This window comes from Osmerus eperlanus, chromosome 2, assembly GCF_963692335.1.
Source record: "Osmerus eperlanus chromosome 2, fOsmEpe2.1, whole genome shotgun sequence".
NCBI lineage: Eukaryota > Metazoa > Chordata > Actinopteri > Osmeriformes > Osmeridae > Osmerus > Osmerus eperlanus.
Genome location: NC_085019.1, coordinates 14,293,997 through 14,317,566, shown reverse-complemented (window position 1 = coordinate 14,317,566; position 23,570 = coordinate 14,293,997). Strand labels below are relative to the sequence as shown.

The window sequence follows — 23,570 nt, the reverse complement described above, 5'->3', positions numbered from 1 at the left end:
AGAATAGAAGTGAGTAAGGCCCATAATTTGGGAAATAGATTTCCAGGTCATGTGATCCTTTGCTTCAACGGCCAGGATGGCTTAGACAGAACCTCTATGTAGTTTGGTTGCTCTGCATTCACTTAGACCTGTTGTCACACCCTGAACCTTTATCTTATTTTTCTAGGATTTCCCTGTTGTGTGGTATGTTTGAATGGGAATGAGCTGCTAAAAATACCACCCGGAGAGTTGGCAGATTATTCTGTAACACCATGTAAACTGTGTCAACATTTAGGCTATCCTTACAGTCTGCTAATTGATATTGAGGGTGGTTGGTACAAAAATATCAATGCATTTATTCCTAAATCTGACACTTTCTCAACTTCCTGTCACACAAACCACACACACACACACACACACACACACACACACACTTTTTTCAAGTCAGGATTAAAGTCAGGAATTGTCAGCTCAGCTCACAATCCCTCCTGTTCAGAACACACTCCTCTGACACGCCAAGAGGATGTTGAAGAGATCCTTAACTTTAGTGAGAACAAAGTAGTCCCGATATTCTGCCTCTCAGTTCTCCCTCTGGCCCATAAAACACTCAACTTGCTTCTCACAGAGCACATTGTGATTGAAGTGCTAATGGTCTTGCATTGAAATTGTGTGGGGTCATCACCATGTTGATTTTAGTTTTTGCTTTTTATAGCCATTGAACTGTCCATGAAATATGGAAAACATAACCCTGAGTTCATGTACAGAGGTCCAGGGTTAGGGTTTAGTCTCCTGAGTGTCTTAATGGGTCTTCTTTTGCAATCTATTTTAACTTCAATCTGTCTGTCTGTGTGTGTCTCTGAACAGAAGTTCATCGAGTTTGAGGACACTCAGGAGCAGGAGAAGAAGGACCTTCAGAACCACATGGGCAGAATGGAGTCCAATTCACGCCAGCTGGAACTCAAAATCAAAAACTATGTAGACCAAAGTGAGCGCGCACCGTACTCTCACTCACTCACTCACTCACTCACTCAATCACCTATACATACCATGTGAAGTTATGAGCTCCATCAAAATGAGTTAACCATCTGTGATTGCCCTGTTGCCACGCCCAGTTAAGGGTAAATGATTCATTGGTCATCATGCTGTTTGCAGACTCTATCCTACTTAGTACTTTACGAGTGGATGGGCTTTGATTAATCAAGTTCTTGCTACCCCCCTGCGGTTTCGTAAGCATCTACTTGTGTCTCTCAAGACAGAGTTGACCTGTGTTTATACACCTTGAACTGAGCTGGTTAAATAAATGAATCCATGGCTACACTCGGTGTAATTTAGATCTTTCGATTTAATATTTGTAGTATACATCTGTTCACTAAACTGATATTAAACAAGTGAGTGAAATCCAGATAAGTGGTGTAATTTAACATGAGCACATTCCTTCTGTCTGACTGTTAACATTTCCTGGTCAGTCTAGATCCAAACATAGGAATCTCATGCCAATATGAAATATGACTAAGAGCCATAAGTACAAGCACACCGCACCCTGGAGACATGGTTGTTAATGATTTATTGGTAAGAAGAAACCATACAACGAACACTTCGGCCTTGCAGTAAAAAATGAATTGCCCCGAAATTTACAATCATCAACATATACAATACACAAATTAAAAGTTTGTATTCAACACAGTTAAAAACAATATTATTGTCGATCACTACTACCAGCTTAGTTATGAAGTCCGACAAGGAGTTTAGCCAGTGCAGGTATCGCACTTGTGGTGTAGCATTTAGTTCCCCTGGCTAGAGAGTACTGCAGTGAGTTCCTCAGCTGTCTGCCGTGCTGTTGTCCCCGGGTCAGAGGCAGCCAGGAACAGAAGCGTGGCGATTGTCCCCTGTACTGTATAGCATCTGCTAAAGTAACACATTATTATTATGTATCCATTGATACAGCACCGTGTCACCATCTTACTGTCTCAAAACACTCATTTGGTGCCAACAACACAGGTAGATGATGGACAGGTTTAGCTGCTGTAGTTGATTCCTATTCTACACTCTAGATGGTGGAGCAGCTTTACGCCTGGCTTAGGCTAAACCTGACAAGCTAATGCAGGCATTAGATGTTTTTGTCACCTCCTAAATTGTCCCTTTTTAAATCACTTGACAGAGATTACGTTTTCAGATCTGTGAGTCCTCACACTGGTAGCACACACCAACACAAATCTCTGTAATTGTACTATGCATGTGGGACATCTAGTGGTGGCTTGCAGTCATTACACAGCATAATGTGGACCGGTATTACAGTGATCTGTGTACAGCAACAAAAACTGTTCAAAGACTGCTGTCCTCTCAGTTGGCAGGTTGGAGGAGCGAGAATCAGAGCTGAAAAAAGAGTTCAACTCACTCCATCAGAGACACACAGAGGTACATGGGGATGGGGTTGGAAGGGAAAGTGGAGGAGGTCAAACTTAATTGACATTGCTAAATGTTAAGTTTCCTAACTGACTTGTTATATTCTGTCTCTAGATGATCCACAATTACATGGAGCACGTGGAGAGAATCAAACTCCAGCAGCAGAATGAGTCTTCCGACTCCGGAACACTGGGCAGAGTCAGGTGAGTTCTGACCCCAGGCCATGATGGTCATGACTTTTTAACATGAAATATGTCAAATTTCAATGAAGATCTTGGGTCTTTTAGTCATTCATTATTGGATAACCACTTCCAAACCACCACCTGTTGAATGCTTTGCATGGACGTTTTGTCGTTTGAAAGGGCGGGTTTTTTATGTTTTATTTCCTGCAGAAAAGAGCGCCCCCTGTCTCTGGGGATCTTTCCCGTATCCGGAGGGGGCTCCTCTCTCCTCCCAGAGCCCCTTGCAAGGACGGGGACCCCTGGTGCAGAGTCATGGAGGTTTAATGACCTGGCACATCCTCGCTCCAACGCCAGCCTCAAGGTTGGCGCTTTAAAAATAAAAAATAAATCATATTATTGATAGGACAGTTGGAAAAGACAGGAAAGCAGGGAGAGAGAGAGGGGGAACATGTGCAGGAATAGGCAAGTTGGTTAAGAACCCGGGTCCCTGTGTTAGGCATCAGCTCTTACCCAGTCAAGAGCCACTGGGCAATCCTCTTCCTTCCTCTGACATAAAAAAATAGATACTTTTGTCATATTTGTTGCAATAAACTTCACATCATTATAGCAACCTGTAAATCTAATGGTTCGACAGTGAAATTAACCTTTAGATTAGTGAGTTCCAAATATTTCCGACGGTCCCCACAGCTCAAGTAATGTTTTTAAAAATGGTAGCTAGCTAGCTTACATAGCTGCCGGGCTAAGTTACCTAGCATTAAACTCGTAGCAATGCTACTACCATGCAGTGTTACTTGCTAGCCTTCTAATTAGTACATTTTAAAACCATACTAAAGCGTTTGTCGCATCGTTTTTGTCTATTGGAAAATATTCTATTTGAATGTTCGAATCACATATTTGTGATGTTACTCATTAACGGGTTAAATAAATCCGATATCTGGGGGTGTCATTGGACTGTAATAAACACAACCAATAATTTTGTTCGGCCCAAACTAAATTATTGGACAGTGTTCGGACCGAATGCAATGATTGGACAGACTACTTGTCTTACCTACCTCTCGGCAGTAGTCAGGCAGCGCGTTCATGTGTTTCAAACTCAAAATTGCCGAAATTGATAGGTTCGTAAAACTTGGATACCCTTCCTTTTAAGGGAATTAAAAGCTTGGTCAAATAAAAAATGTAAAATAAATAAATGTGTTGAGCGGTAGGAAATCTGTAGTCCTGAAATACTACAGTGATCAGGCGATTTACATATGTGCGCTTATGCAGCGTCACTGACAGGAGACACTGAATTAGCTGTTGGTTCAGGCAGAAGGACTCAGTAGTAGTATTTACTTGATACTTTATTGCACACATTACAATACATTATCGTAATACTTGGATTTGGCATATGGTTGTGCTCGCAGCGGTTCCCTGCCGCACCCAACTGAGACACCATCTCCTGAGACACCGTCTCGACATCCGGGCAGAGAGCAGCGAACGCATTCCCCAACACAAACCACATGCCAGACGAGAAATGTATGAGACTGTTGCGTGTATGTGGAGCCTATGAAGGTGCTACGAAATGTGACTGATATGAGTGTCGTCATGCATAACCTACGCGAGTGTAGCTCAGAGCAGACAGTGCCCCTAAGCCTTATCTATCATGAATGGGTGACCGTGAGTTGCATAGAGCTGTAAATGTAATCTTTATAAATAATAAGTAGGCCCTATGCATTTTTATATAAAATATACAGAAATATCAGTTGTAAAAATGTCATTAAAAAACGGACCCCAGTGCAACCGACGCAAGCAAGCACACCCTACAATTTCCCCAGAAATTGTACCCTCTCTAGTTTAATGTTACATTACTTACTGTTGATGAAGAAAGCCGTTTCTTTGTTTTGTCCGTCTCTTCATAAACGGAGTGACTAAGTTTTGTTGAGTTCTGGATTTTAATAAGTATTATCAATCTGCAGATTGGGAGAGAAAACCAGACCTCTGACAATAAATGACAACACAACACCAGGCTTAGGTCTCAATCATGTCTCTCTCAGCTCTGAAAGCCGGAAGACCATCTTTTATAGGGCACAGGAATGTAAACATAGATAGTGACAGTCAGGCAGTAATGACGTTACAACAGTCTCAGAGGAAGAGATTCACAGCTCCCAACACATGACCACTCAGACTAGAGAGATCACAGTTGGCGCTCTCCTTGTAGTCATGACAAAGGACGTTTACCCAGTACTTTCTCCTGATCACGAACATCTATTAACCCTGACACATAGACACAATCTACTCTAATTAATAGCAAGCTTACATGAGAACATACTAACTAGTATCCAATGACTAGTTATATTGATTAGTGAATAATGTAAGCACACCGGAAATCGCAATTTCTTCCACAGTCCCCCCCTTTTGACTTTTAACGTCAACACAACCATTCATCAACTGTTTATCTGGGGCCTGCTGTAGTGCCTTACATTTCACAAGTGTCATACCATTTAAAAACCTTAACAATCAAACAATACAGTATCTGTAACTACTCAGCACAGCATACATGATTATAGGATTTGAAGAAATATTAGGTAGTACCCAATCACAGGTGAAAAGGTACAAAGTCAATGAAGTGAATAGCTTTTTGCTTAGTTCTCAAGATAGAGCTCCCAGAAATGACCTTAACGCTCCTTCTATTTTCCTTGTTCAAAGTTGCATGGCATTATACACTTTGGCGATATTGTGACCTCTGATTCATCCTAGTAACACAGGCATTTCCTAAGACCCCACAAAAGAACCAGCTTCTAGCTATTCACTTTTTAAGCAAACAGCATAATGACAGTTTATCAATAGTTCTAGAAACATAGGCATATTTCTCTGCTGGACATACCCACTGGTCATGCTCTCGTGAGCTCAACACATCAGGGTATAGGTCAAACACTGTTCATTAAATTCAGAGTATTTCAAACAGTATAAAAAGTAATAAAGTAACCATCTTTACTTATTGTTAACTGATCTGTGGTCAAGGACAGATCTATTCACATTGCATACAGCATTGTATATCAGTTGGAAAATAGAAGGAGGCAAATGGCCATCTTTATTACATAGTCACTTGGTACTTGAGATTACATATCAGACATTTCAATCATTCCCAGGGCAATAAAGTTATCATCAGTCTTGCTTGCTTTTGTCTGTGGCTTGATTTGGGCTACCATAATCTTACAGGCAGCCTTACGAGAGCCTACTGCACAGCACTGTACACAGCAGGCAGTACACATCTTCCAAGCGCAAACCACAATCAGCACAACAACGATTAACATGCCCAATCCAGTGATTCCTATTTGAATGATAGTCGAAAAAGAAACCCTGAACAGAGGAGGTAAGTCAGCACAATTCCTAGCTTCAGGTTCCCCCAAAGCTGACATTATGTTTTAATGTGAGCAGCCATACTTGTGATATTAGCAGATTCATCATGGATAAAAGTACAACAGTCATGACCTATCACAGCACAGCTACCTCCCTGAGCTGACAACAGATAATCCAGTGCCATACGGTTCTGTAGCACTACCTGCCTCATGGCCTTCATCTCAGAAGCAACCGCAGTTAAGGCGTCGGCTGTCTCATTACCAATGGACTCCAACCCTACTGCTAAGCTCCTAATATCTCTAAAGGCAGTGATAACACCATACACAGGGAGAATGGCAGCTGAAAAACGTGAAAAGTGACTGTGTACTATTGAATCCACGTGATGTGATCCCAGCTTCTTAGCATCTGCATTAATAATACTTCTCTTGTGGCGGTGCCACCAATGTTTGGGAAAGGTGTGCAGGGGCAACCCATCTACAGGTCTGAGGGCTCCTACAATAAACCCAAGGTAACACGTTCCTGACCAGTTGGCCGGCAGGAAATAATAAGCACTCTTACCACATACCCACATGGTGCCATTGTTAGCTGCACGAGGAACCCAAAATGGTGATGCCCTTATACTTACAGGTCCATCTGCAACAGGCAAATCATGCAACAGGCTGTTAGCATACATACCACAGTGTGGTTACATGTATTTTCCCAAATACCTTCCCATAATTATTTAAACATTAAATAAACCATATACTACATATTCTGTAGTATGCTAAAAGTGTAGGAATAGCAGTCAGCAACATCAGGAATTTATGTCACCCGCCCAAATGGTATACAGGACAAGTAACATTGAACTCAGATACAATTGAACTTACAAATCATCCAGTAGAGTGTGAGCATACATAGAAACCGTATCCTTGCATGTATTTTTTCACTCTCACTGTACCACTATGCCATACACAAAACAATGCAGATGGGGCATATTCAAGAGATGACTGACTCGTTCGACAGAACAGTCACATTTGTTACATCCAACCCTACACAAGGCCACTTCTTGACCTTACACATATCAGCCATTGACAGAGGGACAGATATCCCTGGATAACCTCCAGAATGCTTGTGACTCTAACCACAAACCCTGCAAGGTCTGTCCCCTCTAATGCTGCGTCCAGTCATTTTTTTCCCGTCCACGGTAAGGTGTTGTACAGATTGTTCTTCATGTGTGCTTTATGATGAATCTCAATGTTCACATCAGTATAATTGGGAGCGTGCAATAGTGACTCTCGGTGTGGCTCATGTATGCGATGTCTGTGGACTTGTGCGTCCAGTATCAGTAAATGTCTGTCAGGTGTGTGCGTCAGTATGTCTGGATCTCATCTCTCATCGTAGCTCCGGCAGCGGCCTCGGTTTCCTTGAAACAACCGAGGGCCTCCACCACAGTATCCTCTCGTCCCCATTCTGGGTGCTGTCATCTGCTTCATGCCGGAGGAAGACTGAAAGTGTCTTCCCCTCTCCAGGCTCCTCTCTCTGGTTTCCCGTCTGGGTGCTGTCATCTGCTTCATGAATCACACATGGGGGAGAGAGGCATGGTAGCAACAGCAGCCCCTCTCTGGCTTTCTCCTCATGTGACTCACCTTTCGACGTCTTCAACACCTCCGGGTGGGTGCTCTTTGGGACCTCCTTCTCAGTGCCCCTGGATTGGAGTGCTGGATGGCGGGATCCTGGTTTTGGCTCAAATCGGTCCGCTGGACTGGAACCTGCTCCCGGATCAGCTGCAAACGGGTCTCCACCCCCCTTGGTGTACCCCTGGAGGAGTAACCCAGTGGGGATGAGACAAATGACAAGTTGGAGCAGGCACCATTTGGAGGTGCACCTGCTCCTCCACCGGCCCCTGGCTCTCCGTTGGGACCCTCCACCGTGTTGATCGGTGGAGGGGCCATTTTGCACTCCGTTGCATGAATCCATGTCGGACGACCTTCCACTTTTACAGCTGTGTGAGTCACCAAGAGAAACCAGGTATGGACCGGTCCATCTCGGTGAGAGGGCAGTCCTCCGTTTGTGCACTTTCACATAGTCTCCCGGTTGATAGGGATGACATGGCTCCCCAGCGGGCAGCTTTCACCTGTGAATGCACAACCCTGGTTGCTCTAGTTAGGGCAAAACAAAAGTTTAACATTGTATCATCCATCTGGTGGATATCCATCTGTTTCAATGATAGTGGGGGAGAGACAGGCAATTTCATTGGTCTCCCTAAAACTATTTTGTGTGGGGAAAGTCCATTCCTCCTCTGGGCTCATGGCCATATGAGCTAGTGGGAGTGCATCAGGCCATTTTAGGCCATTCTCTTCACATATCTTGGCTAGTTTGTTTTTCAAAGTTCCATTTTGCCTCTCCACTGCCCTTGCAGACTGTGGGTGGTAGGGACAGTGAAAATGCTGGTTGATCTGGAGCGCTTTACAAAGTTCCTGAACAATTTGACCCGTGAAATGTGAACCTCTTATCACTGGACAGTCTTGTGAGGATCCCATATCTACAGATCACATCTCTAATAAGAAGAATCTTGGCTATCGTGGTAGCATCAACTTTCCGACATTGGTAGGCTTCTAACCATTTCGAGAACATGTCAACAATTACAAGTACATACTCAAAATTACAACACTTGTTCATCTGCATAAAATCAATTTGTAAATTAATAAAAGGACCACTTGGTGGTGGGTGGGCTGCGTCTCTTCTCTTTGGTCCCTTTTCGGGATTATGCTGCTGGTAAATATGACACTGAGTACAATGTTGCTAAGCCTTTGTGGAAAAACCAGGTGCAAACCAATCTGTATTTACTATTGAGACCATACCCCCCTTGCTCGTATGGGCACATCCGTGCGCCATGCGAGCCAACCAAGGGAACAATGCACATGGAATCTTTCACACAGCCAACAGATAACCAATCATCCCTCTCAGTGTTATCAGCAGCGGCTCGAAGGTCCGCCACAACATGGAGAGGGAGTGCGTGTTTCCGGTTGCTGAGACACAAACAAATAGAGACCTGGGACACATCAGAGGAGTTGGCCGCAGCCTTTGCTGCTAAATCAGCTCTAGCATTTCCTCTTGAAACATCTGTATTGTTAGTATGAGCCTCACACTTAGTAACAATAGGTAGCTTTCTCTGTAGTAGTATTGCAGAAAACAAATTATCAATCATCTTTCCATTCTTGATTGCTCCACCTGAGGAGTTAATGAAACCTCTTTCTCGCCATATGGCACCAAAATCGTAAGTAACTCCAAATCCATACCTTGAGTCAGTGTGAATATTTACGACCTTGCCTTCTGACAAACAACATGCCCTTGTCAAAGCAAAACTCTGCCTGCTGTGCAGTGCATTGTGGAGACAGTTTACCAGATTTGAATGTCTCACTGTCCGTGCAGACCGCATATCCGGAGTTTAGAGAGCCATCCCATGCTCCGGACAAAGATCCATCTACATACAACACAAGTTCAGCATTATCCATAGGTTTGTCAAACATATCAGGTCTGGGTGTTAGCACTTTATCGACAACCATCTCACAGTCATGTGGTTCACCATCATCAGGGGTGGGCAACAATGAAGCTGGATTCAATGGGGAGCATCTATGTATTGTAATGTTACTTTGAGTCAACAATTACAGTTCATACTTTGTAGCTCTAGTGGCTGACAGATGTTGAGTTTTGGTGCGTAACAGAAAAGCACTTACTGCATGAGGAACCATCACTGCCAAGGGCGACCCCAGCACTATATCTGAAGTTGCTTCCACACATGTTGCCGCAGCACAGTGGCGAGTCAGGTGGCTGAGCGGTGAGGGTATCGGGCTAGTAATCTGAAGGTTGCCAGTTTGATTCCCGGCCGTGCCAAATGATGTTGTGTCCTTGGGCAAGGCACTTCACCCTACTTTCCTCAGGGGGAATGTCCCTGTACTTACTGTAAGTCGCTCTGGATAAGAGCGTCTGCTAAATGTAAATGTAAGCACAGACTGCTCGTAAGCACGGGGGGAAACCTGCTGCCACAGTATCTAAAGAAGAACTCACATAGGCAATAGGCCTCTTAAGATTACCATACTGCTGGGTCAGTACACCCTGGTGTAGTCTGGCAGACCGAGAGCTGGCGCCTGGGCCCAGGCCTGCTTGAGAGATACAAATGATTTATCAGCTTCAGTTTTCCACAACAAATGAGTATCAGTCTCCTTCCTTAAATCAAGGAGAGGTCTAGCCAACACAGCATAATCAAGGATCTACTAACATCAATACCCGGCTGAACCTAGAAAAATACTTGAGTTGTTTTGGTGTTCTAGGCTTCGGTATCCATCGGATGGCCTCCACTCTATCAGGCGTCAATAGATGCTCTGTACCTTTGAGTGTATGGCCCAGATACTTGACCTCCTAAGACCATAACTGCAGTTTTGCCTTTGAGGCCTTGTGGCCCTTCTCAGCCAGTGCCTGTAGCACAGCAATAGTGTCCTGTTGGCAGGAGGCAAGATTCTTAGAACATATCAAAAAAGGTCATTAATATACTGCACCAGAGTAGAGCCGGCTGCTAAGGTGACATCCTGGAAGTCCTCACGTAATGCTTGACTAAACAACGTAGGTGATTCGGTGTACCCCTGTGGTAGAACTGAAATGTATAGTGGACCTGGCAAAACGTGAATGCAAACAGATACTGGCTGTCTTCTGCAATGGGGACAGAAAAGAAAGCAAACAATAGTCATTCACAGAGCTAGAAAGTAACAGGGTTAGGCACAACAGGATTTATAACACAGGCATTACCTGCTTATAAACCCATAATAAACTTCCAAGTATTTTATTAGCCTTAAAGGATCAAATTGACCTTAAGTCTACCTATGACTCCTTGTTTCAACAAAGCATCAATAACTGGGACAATACCTTTGCCTGCTTCTCTATTACTAGCATACTGAGGTACGGTTCTCAAGAGTCGTACTACAAACAATGATAACAACTGGGGTAGCATTCTTAATGCACCCAATATGATAAGCGTGTGTGGACCACAGTTGCTCAGGCCCAGCTTCTAGCAAGGCCACATCTGCGGTCGCTAAAATCTCTGCATTCCACTGCTGGGGGTTGTGTATGGGATTGCTAGGCCAAGTGTTCTTTATCCTAAGGAATAGATAAGAAAAAGTCAGTAGTGCATTTCATTTTGGTTCAGTTTGCACAACAAATTCCTTTCCAACAGATTTACTTGTTACTTACTTTTACATAGTTGAAAGAAATACATTCTTCAATACAATGTACAAATACGTTCATCTTTCAAAGATCCATCTATCCACCCATAAGAGCTAACTGACAGTTGTGTCCACAGGAACCCCAGAAACTACCACTATCATCATTGATTTGGGTACTGTATACTGTTGAACTGGCTAACCTAGTAGCTCTGGGTCTTGAAAAAGAGAATCTCTCTGCCTCCCGTATTCTTTATTATTATTATTATTTTTAGAGGACTCTAACCTCAAGGATTTGAGCCTATTTTTTTTCTTTACTTTAGAGGACTCTAACCTCAGGGACTCTAACCCTATTTTTTAGAGGACTCTAACCTCAATGATTTGAACCTTTGAAAAATGTACATAATAATATGTAAAAAAAATTAAATGTACATATTATTATTCTCCGTAAAACATTCATTTGCAATGTCATTAATTTCTCAACTTTCTTTCCTGCATTCTCCTGCATCAATGTACAATTATGTTTGACATAATCCATAATCATATAAACAGTTTTTGTTCTCCCAATTTAGAACCTGTTTCTTAACTTCTACCTGGAGTTCAGGAATCAATCCACATATGAACACATGATAAAGTGGCATGGGGATGCAGCTGCTGTAAAACCATAATGTTTTTTTTTCAACAAAAAAAAATCCTAGTAAGTCTTTCCAGATCATCTGTAGGATCCTCATCTTTTCTGTTTGCGATCATACACTTTGCTCCAGTCAAGCAACACCCCTCCAGTATTACTGCCATTAAACACCATCAGAAACCTATGCTTTAAGTTTTCTCAACATACCGGTCTGGAGTTCACCCTCTAAGCTTTGATTAAAATCAATAAAAGTAGGTATGTTGGCATTGATAGCTATTTGCAAATCTCTTAGAAATTTTGCTGAGTCCTCTCATGTCAGGAAATCCCTTTCCTAGCTTCCTCAGCTCAGTCACTGACCATGGGTGATAAAGGTACATAGGCTGTCAGTCATACATCAGGACCTGGATATGCACACATAGGGTTCATTGATACCTGGGGGTTCAACTGACAGGCCTTCCTGATTAACCTCACCCATCATGTTTTGCTGTGATATAAACCTTCTCTTGTAGGTTCTGTTCTGGCTGCACCTGACCCGCTGCTTCCCCTAATAATGCATTTTCTCTGGCTCTCCTCCGCATAGCCACAGCCATAGCAACAACATCATCTTCATCGTAGGTAAATAGGCTACAAATCTTTGGTAGACTCTCTTGTTTCCCTTGAGAATTAGCGCTACCTTCAGCCTGTTTCACAACTACTGACTTCTCACAATTAGTTTTGGCACTGTTAGTCTGTTCAAGCAACTTCATGTTAACATGTTCGAGCAATGTCTTGAGTTCCCTCACTTTATGACTTTGTTCAGTCTGATCATCTTTTCTCTGTCTCAAGACGCTCCGGGTCATTTCTTGCTTCTCTATCAGAATCAGTTTTAGCTTGATCTGATTGTATTTTCTCAAGATAGACAATGCCACGTCGTCTCGTAGCTTCAGTTAACCATATCATAAACATTGGCCAGCTGACAAATTGTTTACACGTCCGACTTGTTTCCTTGTCTTTCAAAACCGCTTTTAAACTCTCCTATATATATATATTTTTTTTTACATCAAACGTTCACTCCAGCGGAAAACAATGTCTCGGGTCATGATTAATCCACGCATGCCATCTCTCAATGCTTGACAATGCTTGAATTCCATGTAAATCAAATCATATATCGGGCTGGACTAACAACGTCTCTATCGCTCCTGTACTGGAAGCTAGATTACCCATACTGAATTACAATGTATCTGAATACAAAGTATCTGTAACAAATCTCATAACGGTAGGCTATGTAGGCAACTCTTATGATTTACTGCAGCAAGAATCACACAGCACTTTAGAATATAGTCACAAAATCACATGGCACTATAAAACAGTCGCACAATCTCATAGCACTGTAAAACGGTCACAATATTGAAGAATAAAAGAACTACAATATCATGTGGTAGTGAACTACAAATATGGCCTTTTTCAAGCCAAACTATCCTCGCCCTCCGGCGCTCGATCATGGGACGCGCCTTCAAAGACCCAACTCTTTGGGAACGCGCATACAATAATTTCCTCAACTCCGTTACCTCATAAGTAACAAAATAACCACAATTCGTGCTTAAAAGGGACAAGTTAATTCATAAACAGCCAGTCTATATCTTTCCCTTAGTATTTGATTGTGTCCCTCGCTGATCATTAAATGCCAAGCTTGTCAGTTAAAAGCCTAACTGCCCCTTTACATTGTCAAAGTATCCCTAACTTGTTTAAAACCACTTTACCCTTAAAAGTTGGTCTCTCGCATAAAGCCTGTGACCCTGATACATTATGACCACCCACCTACTGTGCTTGGTCTTAAGAAAAGCCCAAAACAAAACTTAATACAGTTACAATTCAAACCAAAATAAAAGTCCCAATAAGATCTCTGTTCAAAAGAGAAAAGCCCAACACAAAACTTAATACAGTTACAATTCAACTTAATACAATTAAAACCAACATAAGATCTCTGTTCAACTAAAGTTTTCAGCTGTAAACGTGCATTTTAAAAGAAACACATACCTTTCCTTGTTTGGTTCACCCCTGGTCTGCATCTGTAAAACCATACTCTCTGTTATCAGATCCTTTTCCCCAGATCAAGAGTATGGGACGTATTCTCTTAACAGATCCTTTGCCTCAGATCAAGAACACAGATTGTTTTACATACTTTTTCAATACTTCACATGACCAGAGTTCTTGTACGCTATCAGAGTTTGCCAACTCTGACCAAGACAAAGTAAAAATAGCAAGTCAATTAATGACCCAAATTTACTAAACCAAAACCAAAATATTATCTTCCTCCTGTTGAGGCCTAGCAGACTCTGGTCTGCTAAGACCAGGCTCCCAACTGAACGTCACAATAAAAGGTTCTTAAATTGTTTACGTTACCAGCATCGCAGAGGGACAGCAGGCGCACCAAGCATAAAGCAGTCCGTGAATGGGGTTTTGGAAAAGGATCCCCTTACCATTTAGTTTTGTGCACCACGGGTTCTGCTTTATACTGGTGCTGCCGTGGGTCTCTCCTGGATCTGGTTCTGCAATCCTGCTGCTCGACAACGCCAATTGATGAAGAAAGCATTTTGTCCGTCTCTTCATAAACGGAGTGACTAAGTTCAGTTGAGTTCTGGATTTTAATAAGTATTATCAATCTGCAGATTGGGAGAGAACCAGACCTCTGACAATAAATGACAACACAACACCAGGCTTAGGTCTCAATCATGTCTCTCTCAGCTCTGAAAGCCGGAGGACCATCTTTTATAGGGCACAGGAATGTAAACATAGATAGTGACAGTCAGGCAGTAATGACGTTACAACAGTCTCAGAGGAAGAGATTCACAGCTCCCAACACATGACCACTCAGACTAGAGAGATCATAGTTGGCGCTCTCCTTGTAGTCATGACAAAGGACGTTGACCCAGTACTTTCTCCTGATCACAAACATCTATTAACCCTGACACATAGACACAATCTACTCTTATTAATAGCAAGCTTACATGAGAACATACTAACTAGTATCCAATGACTAGTTATATTGATTAGTGAATAATATAAGCACACCGGAAATCGCAATTTCTTCCACACTGTACATGCAAGTTTGCATTTAAGTTTGCTTAAATGTACATGTATGATGCAGCTAGTACACCACGGTACGATACGATACTCGCTGTGCAACAACACATCTATGCACGTTGTGTCCATGCATCGTTGCTAACGTGTGCTGACGTTGTGACATAGGCTAGCACTGAGTACCCTTTGTTGACACAAGGAACTTTTTGCCACAAAAACGTAAGTTCATCCTAAACCGTGCAACGGAACGTAAATCCCAATAGAAGCAACGCAATCGTGACCAAGACGAACATTTTGACACCAACATTGTCTATGTAGTCCAAATATTGAGGAATCCTTAGGGGTGGGAAAATAATAATAAAGAAGCAACGCAATCGTGACCAAGACGAACATTTTGACACCAACATTGTCTATGTAGTCCAAATATTGAGGAATCCTTAGGGGTGGGAAAATAATAATAAATATAGCTGCAAGCAGCAATAAGGTGGCCAAGCAGTCAAATGACCCAGAAAAACATTTTAGACATCCTCAGAACAGGGTTCCAAGTGCATGCAGCCAGTTCGGTGTGAATCCATCAAAGATTTGCTGAGATACAACCCAAATTCCTGTTTGCTGGCTTAACGGCACATTTTGATTGGCTGTACTGGGAAAACGGTTTCGAAAATCCAAAAATAATGTGATGGCCTTTGTGGGGCTTGGTCTGAAGATAATCTATAATCTAATCTAATAATAATTCGGTGAAGATTGGACAACATGTGTAGGAAGAGTAGAGAAACGTTTTTTCACACATTCAAAATGGCGGCCGCATCGAATCGGCTGTTATCACAAGTTATCATCTGTCACACACGGGATGTCCCAAGATATCATGACACAAAGGAATCACTTAATAAAGGCAAACAAATCAACAGTTATTGGCCAAAACAAATTTTTGCTTCCTGCGGCCACGCCCAGTGATCACATGACACCAAATTGTGTGGACGTCCTCAGAAGAGGGTTTGACACGGTGGATCATGAGATTCTCTTGGAACGTATGGAGAACTATGTTGGGATTTCTGGTACATCACTTCAGTGGTTTAGATCGTATCTATCCGATAGATCACAATATGTCCACTATGATGGCTGCTCATCCAGGAGCTCCACTGTAAAATACGGAGTACCACAGGGTTCAGTTCTAGGCCCTCTGTTATTTTCTCTCTATATGCTGCCTTTAGGAAACCTAATTAGAAGCTCTGGGGTAAATTTTCACTGTTATGCAGATGATACTCAGCTATATATGTCTATAAAGTCTGGAGAAGTTCCACATGCTATGGAAAAATGTGTTTCTAGGTTGAGAGCTTGGATGACTGCAAATTTCCTTCTTCTAAATTCGGATAAAACCGAGGTTCAAATTTTCGGTCCTAAAAAATATAGAAATAATTTTTCCAATCTGACCTTAGACCTAGACGGCGTCAAAGTCTCTCAAAGCCAGCTAGTAAAAAATTTAGGAGTCACAATGGACCCAGACCTTTCGTTTGAGTACCATATTAAGCAAATTACTAGAACTGCATTTTTCCATCTACGTAATATTGCCAAAATACGAAAATTTCTCTCAAAGGATGATGCCGAAAAACTAATACATGCATTTGTTACGTCCCGATTGGACTATTGCAATGTGTTGTTCTCTGGCCTCCCAATTACCCACCTAAAAAATTTACAGCGGGTGCAAAATGCTGCTGCTAGACTATTGACCAGAACAAGAAAGTTTGATCACATAACATCTACTCTTGTCTCTCTACACTGGCTCCCTATCCAAGCCAGAGCTGACTTCAAAGTTCTACTACTAACCTACAAATCTCTGCATGGATTGGCACCACTGTACCTCTCCGGTCTCCTTGCACCCTATTGCCCTGCAAGGACACTTAGATCTCAAGATGCCGGCTATCTGGTGGTTCCCAAAATTAAGAAAAAAACAGCTGGAGGTAGGGCGTTCTCATATAGAGCGCCTCTTCTCTGGAATAAACTACCCGTCTCAATTAGGGAGTCTGATACTGTTTCGACGTTTAAAATTAGGTTAAAAACGTTATTGTTTAGTCAATTCTACGACTGTTAAAGGTAAGTATGTTACTAGTTGGAGGCAACGGGGGACGGGTTTTTTCCATCCTTATTCTTTAAGTATAACTTATTTTAGAGTTCTCTTCCCCTGGAACAGATTTCATGTTCCAAATGAGGGGGGCTGTCGCTGTCTTGGTGTGTGGGGTTGCATCAAATTCCCCTTTTTTGCTCTGTTAAATTGCTGCACCAGTCCACACTTGACCAGTGGGGATCTCATTCTATTATGACTGTAACTGTTAGCTGCTCCTGGCATTCTCTAATCCCTGCTCTCCTCTCTCTATCCCCCCCACACACATCCCTTGTGGTGTGGGGGGTTTGAGTTGTCAGCACCTGCCTGGTCGTCGGTCAGCCAACGCTGGACCTGGTCGCGAGTCTCCCGGTCCTGTCCTACATCTATAAAGTTGAATAATGGATTTTGGTGTTTTAAAAACCCATCGACACTGTATGACTATGTTTAGCCTGTGTTCTGCTCCTCTCTCCCACCAACCGTCTCTGGAGGAGGGGATCCCTCTCTGAATTGCTCCTCCCAAGGTTTCTTCCAATTTTTTTTTCTCCTGTTGAGAGTTTTTTGGGAGTTTTTCCTTGTCTTCCTTGAGGGTTTAGGTTGGTTGAGGGGCAGTTCTATGGGCATATGTGAAGCCCTCTGTGACATGCTTGCGTGTAAAAAGGGCTATACAAATACATTTGATTTGATTTGATTTGAAGAGGGTTCCGAGTCATCATACCAAGTTTGGTGTTGACATCTCAAAGATTTGCTGAGATTTGATCCAACTTCCTGTTTGGTTGCTTTGTTGCCGATTTTGAAACTTGGTGTAGGTATTGACGGAACTGTCCTTAATGAGTGTGCCAAATTTAACAAAAAGTTATCGAAGGGTTCTAGGGGCTGCCATTGACTCCCATGGAACTAGAATAATAATAATAATAACTAGAGAGGGTACAATTTCTGGGGAAATTGTAGGGTGTGCTTGCTTACGTCGGTTGCACAGGGGTCCGTTATTGAATGACATTTTTACAAATGATATTTTATATAAAAATTCATACTTATTATTTATAAAGATTACATAGATTTAAAAGCATTTTTTTTTTTTTGCTGCTCATTTACAACTGAAAATACGAGTGAAGTGTAGAATGAAATAGATCTCTTCTCATTTCCCCTGCAAGAGGCAGCCTCATCGTTGAATCAAAACGAATAAATTTGGCAGACCGGTGTAAAAATTGACCTAATCTCTATGATTTAAACGTCCTTTTAAGTTTTCCCTTATCGTCATATTTTCAGGCATTTAGCCTACTCATTGCATTCATTCATTAATAAAGAACCCCCTTTGAAGATTATTCTACGACGTTACCGGCAGAAGATAGAATCGCGATTCAAACAGTACCATCTGCTAACTGAAAATATGCCCCCAAAAACGTAAATAAGATTGACATTTATTTATTGGAAAAACGCTCATTCACAAAAAGCTTATTGTTAGCGATCATTGTCAGTAGCAACGCAAAATGCGATATAACCCTGTGTGGAGAAGCTGTCCCGGTAAATTGTACTACTACGGTACAGTAGCCTACTAGACTACTGTTGTGTTCGTCTTGGTAGCGATTGCGTTGGTTGAATTGGATTTAACGTTCCGTTGTACGGTTTAGGCTGAAATTAATTATTTTCATGAACAGATTGACAAAGTTTAGGCTGTGGCAATGAAGTTCAGGTTAGTAGTTAGACTTTTGATTTAAGTAAGGGGAGTGCCGAACATGTTCTGTCGCCGTTTGACTTCCTACAGCTGTGTAGATGTTTTTGTAGTGTCTCGCGTAGGCTACAGCGTTGCAATGAGCTACACTGGTTTGAAACCACAGGTAATGATAATTTCACCAACAAATCGTTTACTTGTAATCTAATGTCATAATAAATCCTACAACGAAAATGTATTTGTGAGGAATGTTTATTTTAACGATTGAAAACAGATGCATCATAGACCACTGTAGTATGTGTTGCCCGGGCAACAGAGGCTAATGTCATGCTAATGCTTCAGTGAAATAGTAGACTACCGTTTCCAAAAGTAGATGTGGGCCTACTTCCTTAATAATATTAGCTAATATTGTACATTACATTTCACAATTGTTTCACATCACAAAGTAAAATGAGTAAATAGTTATCACCCTGGCCTCTTTGCTTGTGACGTTTCTGCAGCTGCCTTGCAGTAAAGCGTTAGCCTAGCTATCCCCCAAGTTAACAGATGCGAAACGAATGTTCTGCTACAGGTAGTCACGCGTGTTTTCGTGACGTTAGTGACGTAGTGACGTTAGTAACGTCAGTGACTGTGGCTAGCAAATTAGCCACCGTTAGCTTCACTTTTCGCCACAAAAACTTAACTTGAGCCTAAACCATGCAACGGAACGTAAATAAAAATACAAGCAACTCAATCGCTACCAAGACGAAACTTTTGACACCCACTTTGTCTATGTAGGCCAAATATTGACGAAGATTTAGGGGGGCAAAAATAAATAATAAATATATATGTGAGAGAACAAAGGTTGTGCCCTTGCCGAAGGCAAAGCACACCCAATAATAAAACTAACAATAACAATAGGTTTCCTCCCTACGGACGAATCCTAATAAAACTAACAATAACAATAGGTTTCCTCCTTATGGAGGAATCCTAATAATAATAAAACTAACAATAACAATAGGTTTTCCTCCTTACGGAGGAATCCTAAATATAGCTGCAAGCAGCAATGGCGGATTCCTCCAAAACATTGTGAACCATTGAAAAATGTACATTCTTCACAAATTGTCACTGTATGAGGTGGCCAAGCAGTCAAATGACCCAGAAAACATTTTAGACATCCTCAGAAGAGAGCGACGAGTACACGCAGCAAGTTTGGTGTGAATCCATCAAAGATTTGCTGAGATACGACCCAACTTCCTGTTTGCTGGCTTAATGGCACATTTTGATTGTCTGTACCGGGAAAACGGTTTCGAAAATTAAAAAACCATGTAATGGGCTTTGTGAGGCTTGGTCTTTAGGTAATCTCTGCTGAATTTGGTGAAGATTGGACAACATGTGTAGGAGGAGTAGAGAAATAAACGTTTTTCAATTAATTCAAAATGGCGGCCGCATCAATTCGGCTATTATCACAAATTATTATGAGTCACACACGGGATGTCCCAAGATATCATGAGACAAAGGAATCACTTAATAAAGTCAAACAAATCAATAGTTATTGGCCAAAACACATTTTTGCTTGCTGCGGCCACGCCCAGTGATCACATGACACCAAATTGTGTGGACATCCTCAGAAGAGGGTTCCGAGTCATCATACCAAGTTTGGTGTTGACATCTCAAAGATTTGCTGAGATTTGATCCAACTTCCTGTTTGGTTGCTTTGTTGCCGATTTTGATCGGCTGTACCGGACAAACGGTTTTGAAAATCAAATATATAAATAATTTTTGAGTGAGGGTTGGTCTGACGATGATGGCGCCATGGGATAACTTTTGTGAGGCTTGGTCTGAAGATAATCTCTGGTCATTTTGAAGAAGATATGACAATAATTGTAGGAGGAGTAGGCTTTCAAAGGTTTTTGATAAAACCGGAAATGTCGGAAAATCTATATAACCGGAAATCGACGTCATAGGGTGCGTTGAACTCGTCTTGATCCAGGGAATCCAATGGTACCTCATTTTTGAAAATCAGTCATACGGTTCAAAAGTTGTGTGTGTAAACAAGTCCAACTTTGACCCATTGGTGGCGCTAGAGTGGTCTAATGGGATACATGAAACTTGGTGTAGGTATAGAAGGAACTGTCCTTAATGAGTGTGCCAAATTTAACAAAAAGTTATCGAAGGGTTCTAGGGGCTGCCATTGACTCCCATGGAACTATAATAATAATAATAATAATAATAATAATAATAATAAAACTAACAATAACAATAGGTTTCCTCCTTACGGAGGAATCCTAATAATAATAAGAATACTAACAAAAACAATAGGTTTCCTCCTACCGGAGGAACCCTAAATATAGCTGCAAGCAGCGATGCGGGTTCCTCCGCAAAATGTCAAAATATTATAAAAATGTACAATGTAGAAGGTCAAGAGTTGGACAACAAGAGAGCAAAACAACTTCATGTTTGGCCAAAAACAATAGGCTGAATGGGGATTTGAACTCATGAGCATAAAGTTACAAGTCAGTCTCTCTATCCTCTCTGCTACACACCAACTGTTGAGATTTTATGAATAGAAATGGCAGAATATTACCTTTGGTCAGCTTTGGGACAAAGGTTAAGAAACGGTTGACATTTCAATGTCAAATTGCATGAAATTGCACATGGTACTACTTCCGAATGATGTCATCTCGAAGCCAATAAGGTTTGAAAAACCATCAGTCAAAAGGATTTTAGATTTATTGACACAAACATATTGAGGCAATGTGTACATTTACATAAACACACCCCTTCAGCCATTTTGTATTGCATTTCTTATTCAATTTCACCCTATATAAAGACACATCTGCCCACATACAACTTCCATCCATGCTGTTTCCCTCACTCCCAGCGCAGGTCATGCCAAGGCAGAAATGCCGCGGCGGCCGCATGAGGTTTAGAGGTACTCCAAAAACATGCCTCCCACAATTGACACATTTTAACCACAGTACTCTTTTCAAACTTTCCCCAAGATGGCTGAATACCCACAGATATTGTAACTCTTCTTGAGTTGATCTCTTTCAGTCAATGCACAATTAACAATAGTCACGTGGGCAACTGGGCAAGGGCAGAGCTCATGTTATTCTCCTTGCGAGAATAGCCTATGGCAGTATAGCAGCCGACTCTGGTCCCATTAAAATACACAAAATGCACAATCAGGGTGACCAACAAGATTATATTAACTGACAAACACTAACACTACAAACATCTAACTGAACAAACACAACAACTGAAATCCCTCGCACGGCTGTTGTAACCGCACTATTTTCCACAAGTCTTTGCCTATTTGACATACCGCACTGCATGCTGGGTACCCAAGGGGCGCTGACGCTGCTCGTCTTTTTTGGTGTAGACCGAACTGTAAAATGGTGAATTTATGAACATGACCCGACCAAAGCATGGCTGCCGCCTAAGCCTATGCGGTCTCCCTTGCGTCCAAACTCACTCCAATTACAAAGACTTTCACGAACCAAATCACAATTCTGAGCCTACAGGTCTGTGGGGAATCGCTTGTTCTCCTAAAAGCTGCCCTCCTCTACCTTTTCGATGAAGACTTCGCCGAGATGCTAAATGATTCACTAATTATAAACACAGAGGGGAAAAGCTAGCTAGCTACTTTTCGAGTTCGGTTTTCCGTCACTTCAAACTCACGATCTAAAGGTCTCAAAGGGCTCAAACCTTCACCATAATTCAAGAGTAGTGTATTTTCACGAACCCAATCATTTATTCTAGCTTAAAATCTGTAAAAATAGGACTTACCGAAAGTGGCTGCCTCCAACACGGCTATCAGGTGATTCCAGTTGAAAACAACAATGGTCGCCGAAAAAGGATTTATATTCGTAACTGCGAGCTGCGATTGGAAGCGTAATGAAACAGAAGCTAAAGACCAAGGGTGGGGGCTTGGTCAGCACACCATTTCCAGAAAGGATGTGTGTGCGTCTCGCCAAGCTCGCGCGTGTGTCAAGTAGGGTGACCACCTGTCCCGCTTTGCGTTGTATCGCACAGCATTTTCAATATGCGACGTGCGGGACAAGAGGTCAAAATGCTGTGCGACACAACGCAAAGAGAGACAGGTGGTCACCCTAGTGTCAAGGGGCAGGATGAGTCTGTGAGAATTTGGAGCGCGCGCTGTGGAGCAATTCAATTGAATTCAATCATATATTGACATACCAAGGTGACATTGTTTATGGTACTTCAGAGTGATGTCATCTTAAACCCTATTAGGTTTGAAAAACCATGAGTCAAAATTATATTTGATTTATTGACACAAAGATATTGAGGCAATGTGGACATTTACAAAAATACACCCCTTTCAGCCATTTTGTATTGCAGTTATTATTCCATGTCACCCTATATGAAGACATGTATTCTACACATCTGTCAACAAGTCGATTGCATCTATGGTTCATGAAGAGAAGGTTTTTGAAGGTTGTACCAAATTTGGAAAATTCATAAGTCTGACAATATGGGTCCTTGAGGCTTTTTTGTTCCCCATGAAAAATAAGGCATGTCTACCAATTTACAGGCATTTTGGACTAATGGGGCGCTAGGGAAATCGCGTAGACTTTTGGCGTGTTTTATAGCAGGATTATAGGATCCTCCTTACGGAGGAATCCTAATATAACTGACAATAACAATAGGTGCCTCGCAGCTTCGCTGCTTGGCACTGCTCGGTACGGCTCCGCGCTGCAAGAGAAACCGTGTGTCCCTGAACCCCGTCTGTCTCTGGTCCATGTTAAAATTATCCGCCGTGAAATGGTCACTGCAGAGGCGGCTGTTGGAGTTTATCCGAAGCTTTCCATCAGCGTGGCTCTTCACAAAATCAATCCACCTATTTTTCCTTTCCTCATCAATAGGGAAATAAAATAGCGTTGCAGCGCAGCTGAAGTTCTTGCATCCAGGGAAGATGCAGTTGTGGGTGGAGGGAGACATCCTGAAGCTAGCTAGCTGATGTAGGCTACAATGACAGTACAGCAGGAGGAGCCATTCAGTGATCTGACGT

The 23,570-nt window shown here is 42.1% G+C and overlaps 1 protein-coding gene across 9 annotated transcripts in view; it reads left to right on the top strand.

The window, feature by feature from the left end:
- The window catches only part of spag9a (sperm associated antigen 9a), a 161,779-nt gene that overhangs the window by 21,298 nt on the left and 116,911 nt on the right, over positions 1-23,570 (top strand). For 8 of the 9 annotated variants that reach the window (XM_062453359.1, XM_062453378.1, XM_062453321.1 and 5 more), the window contains exons 2-5: positions 844-964; positions 2,324-2,394; positions 2,497-2,585; positions 2,775-2,925. In XM_062453359.1, coding sequence (XP_062309343.1) covers positions 844-964; positions 2,324-2,394; positions 2,497-2,585; positions 2,775-2,925 — 432 coding nt within the window. The remainder of the gene's footprint in view (positions 1-843; positions 965-2,323; positions 2,395-2,496; positions 2,586-2,774; positions 2,926-23,570) is intronic. The other variant, XM_062453368.1, reaches the window with a different exon arrangement.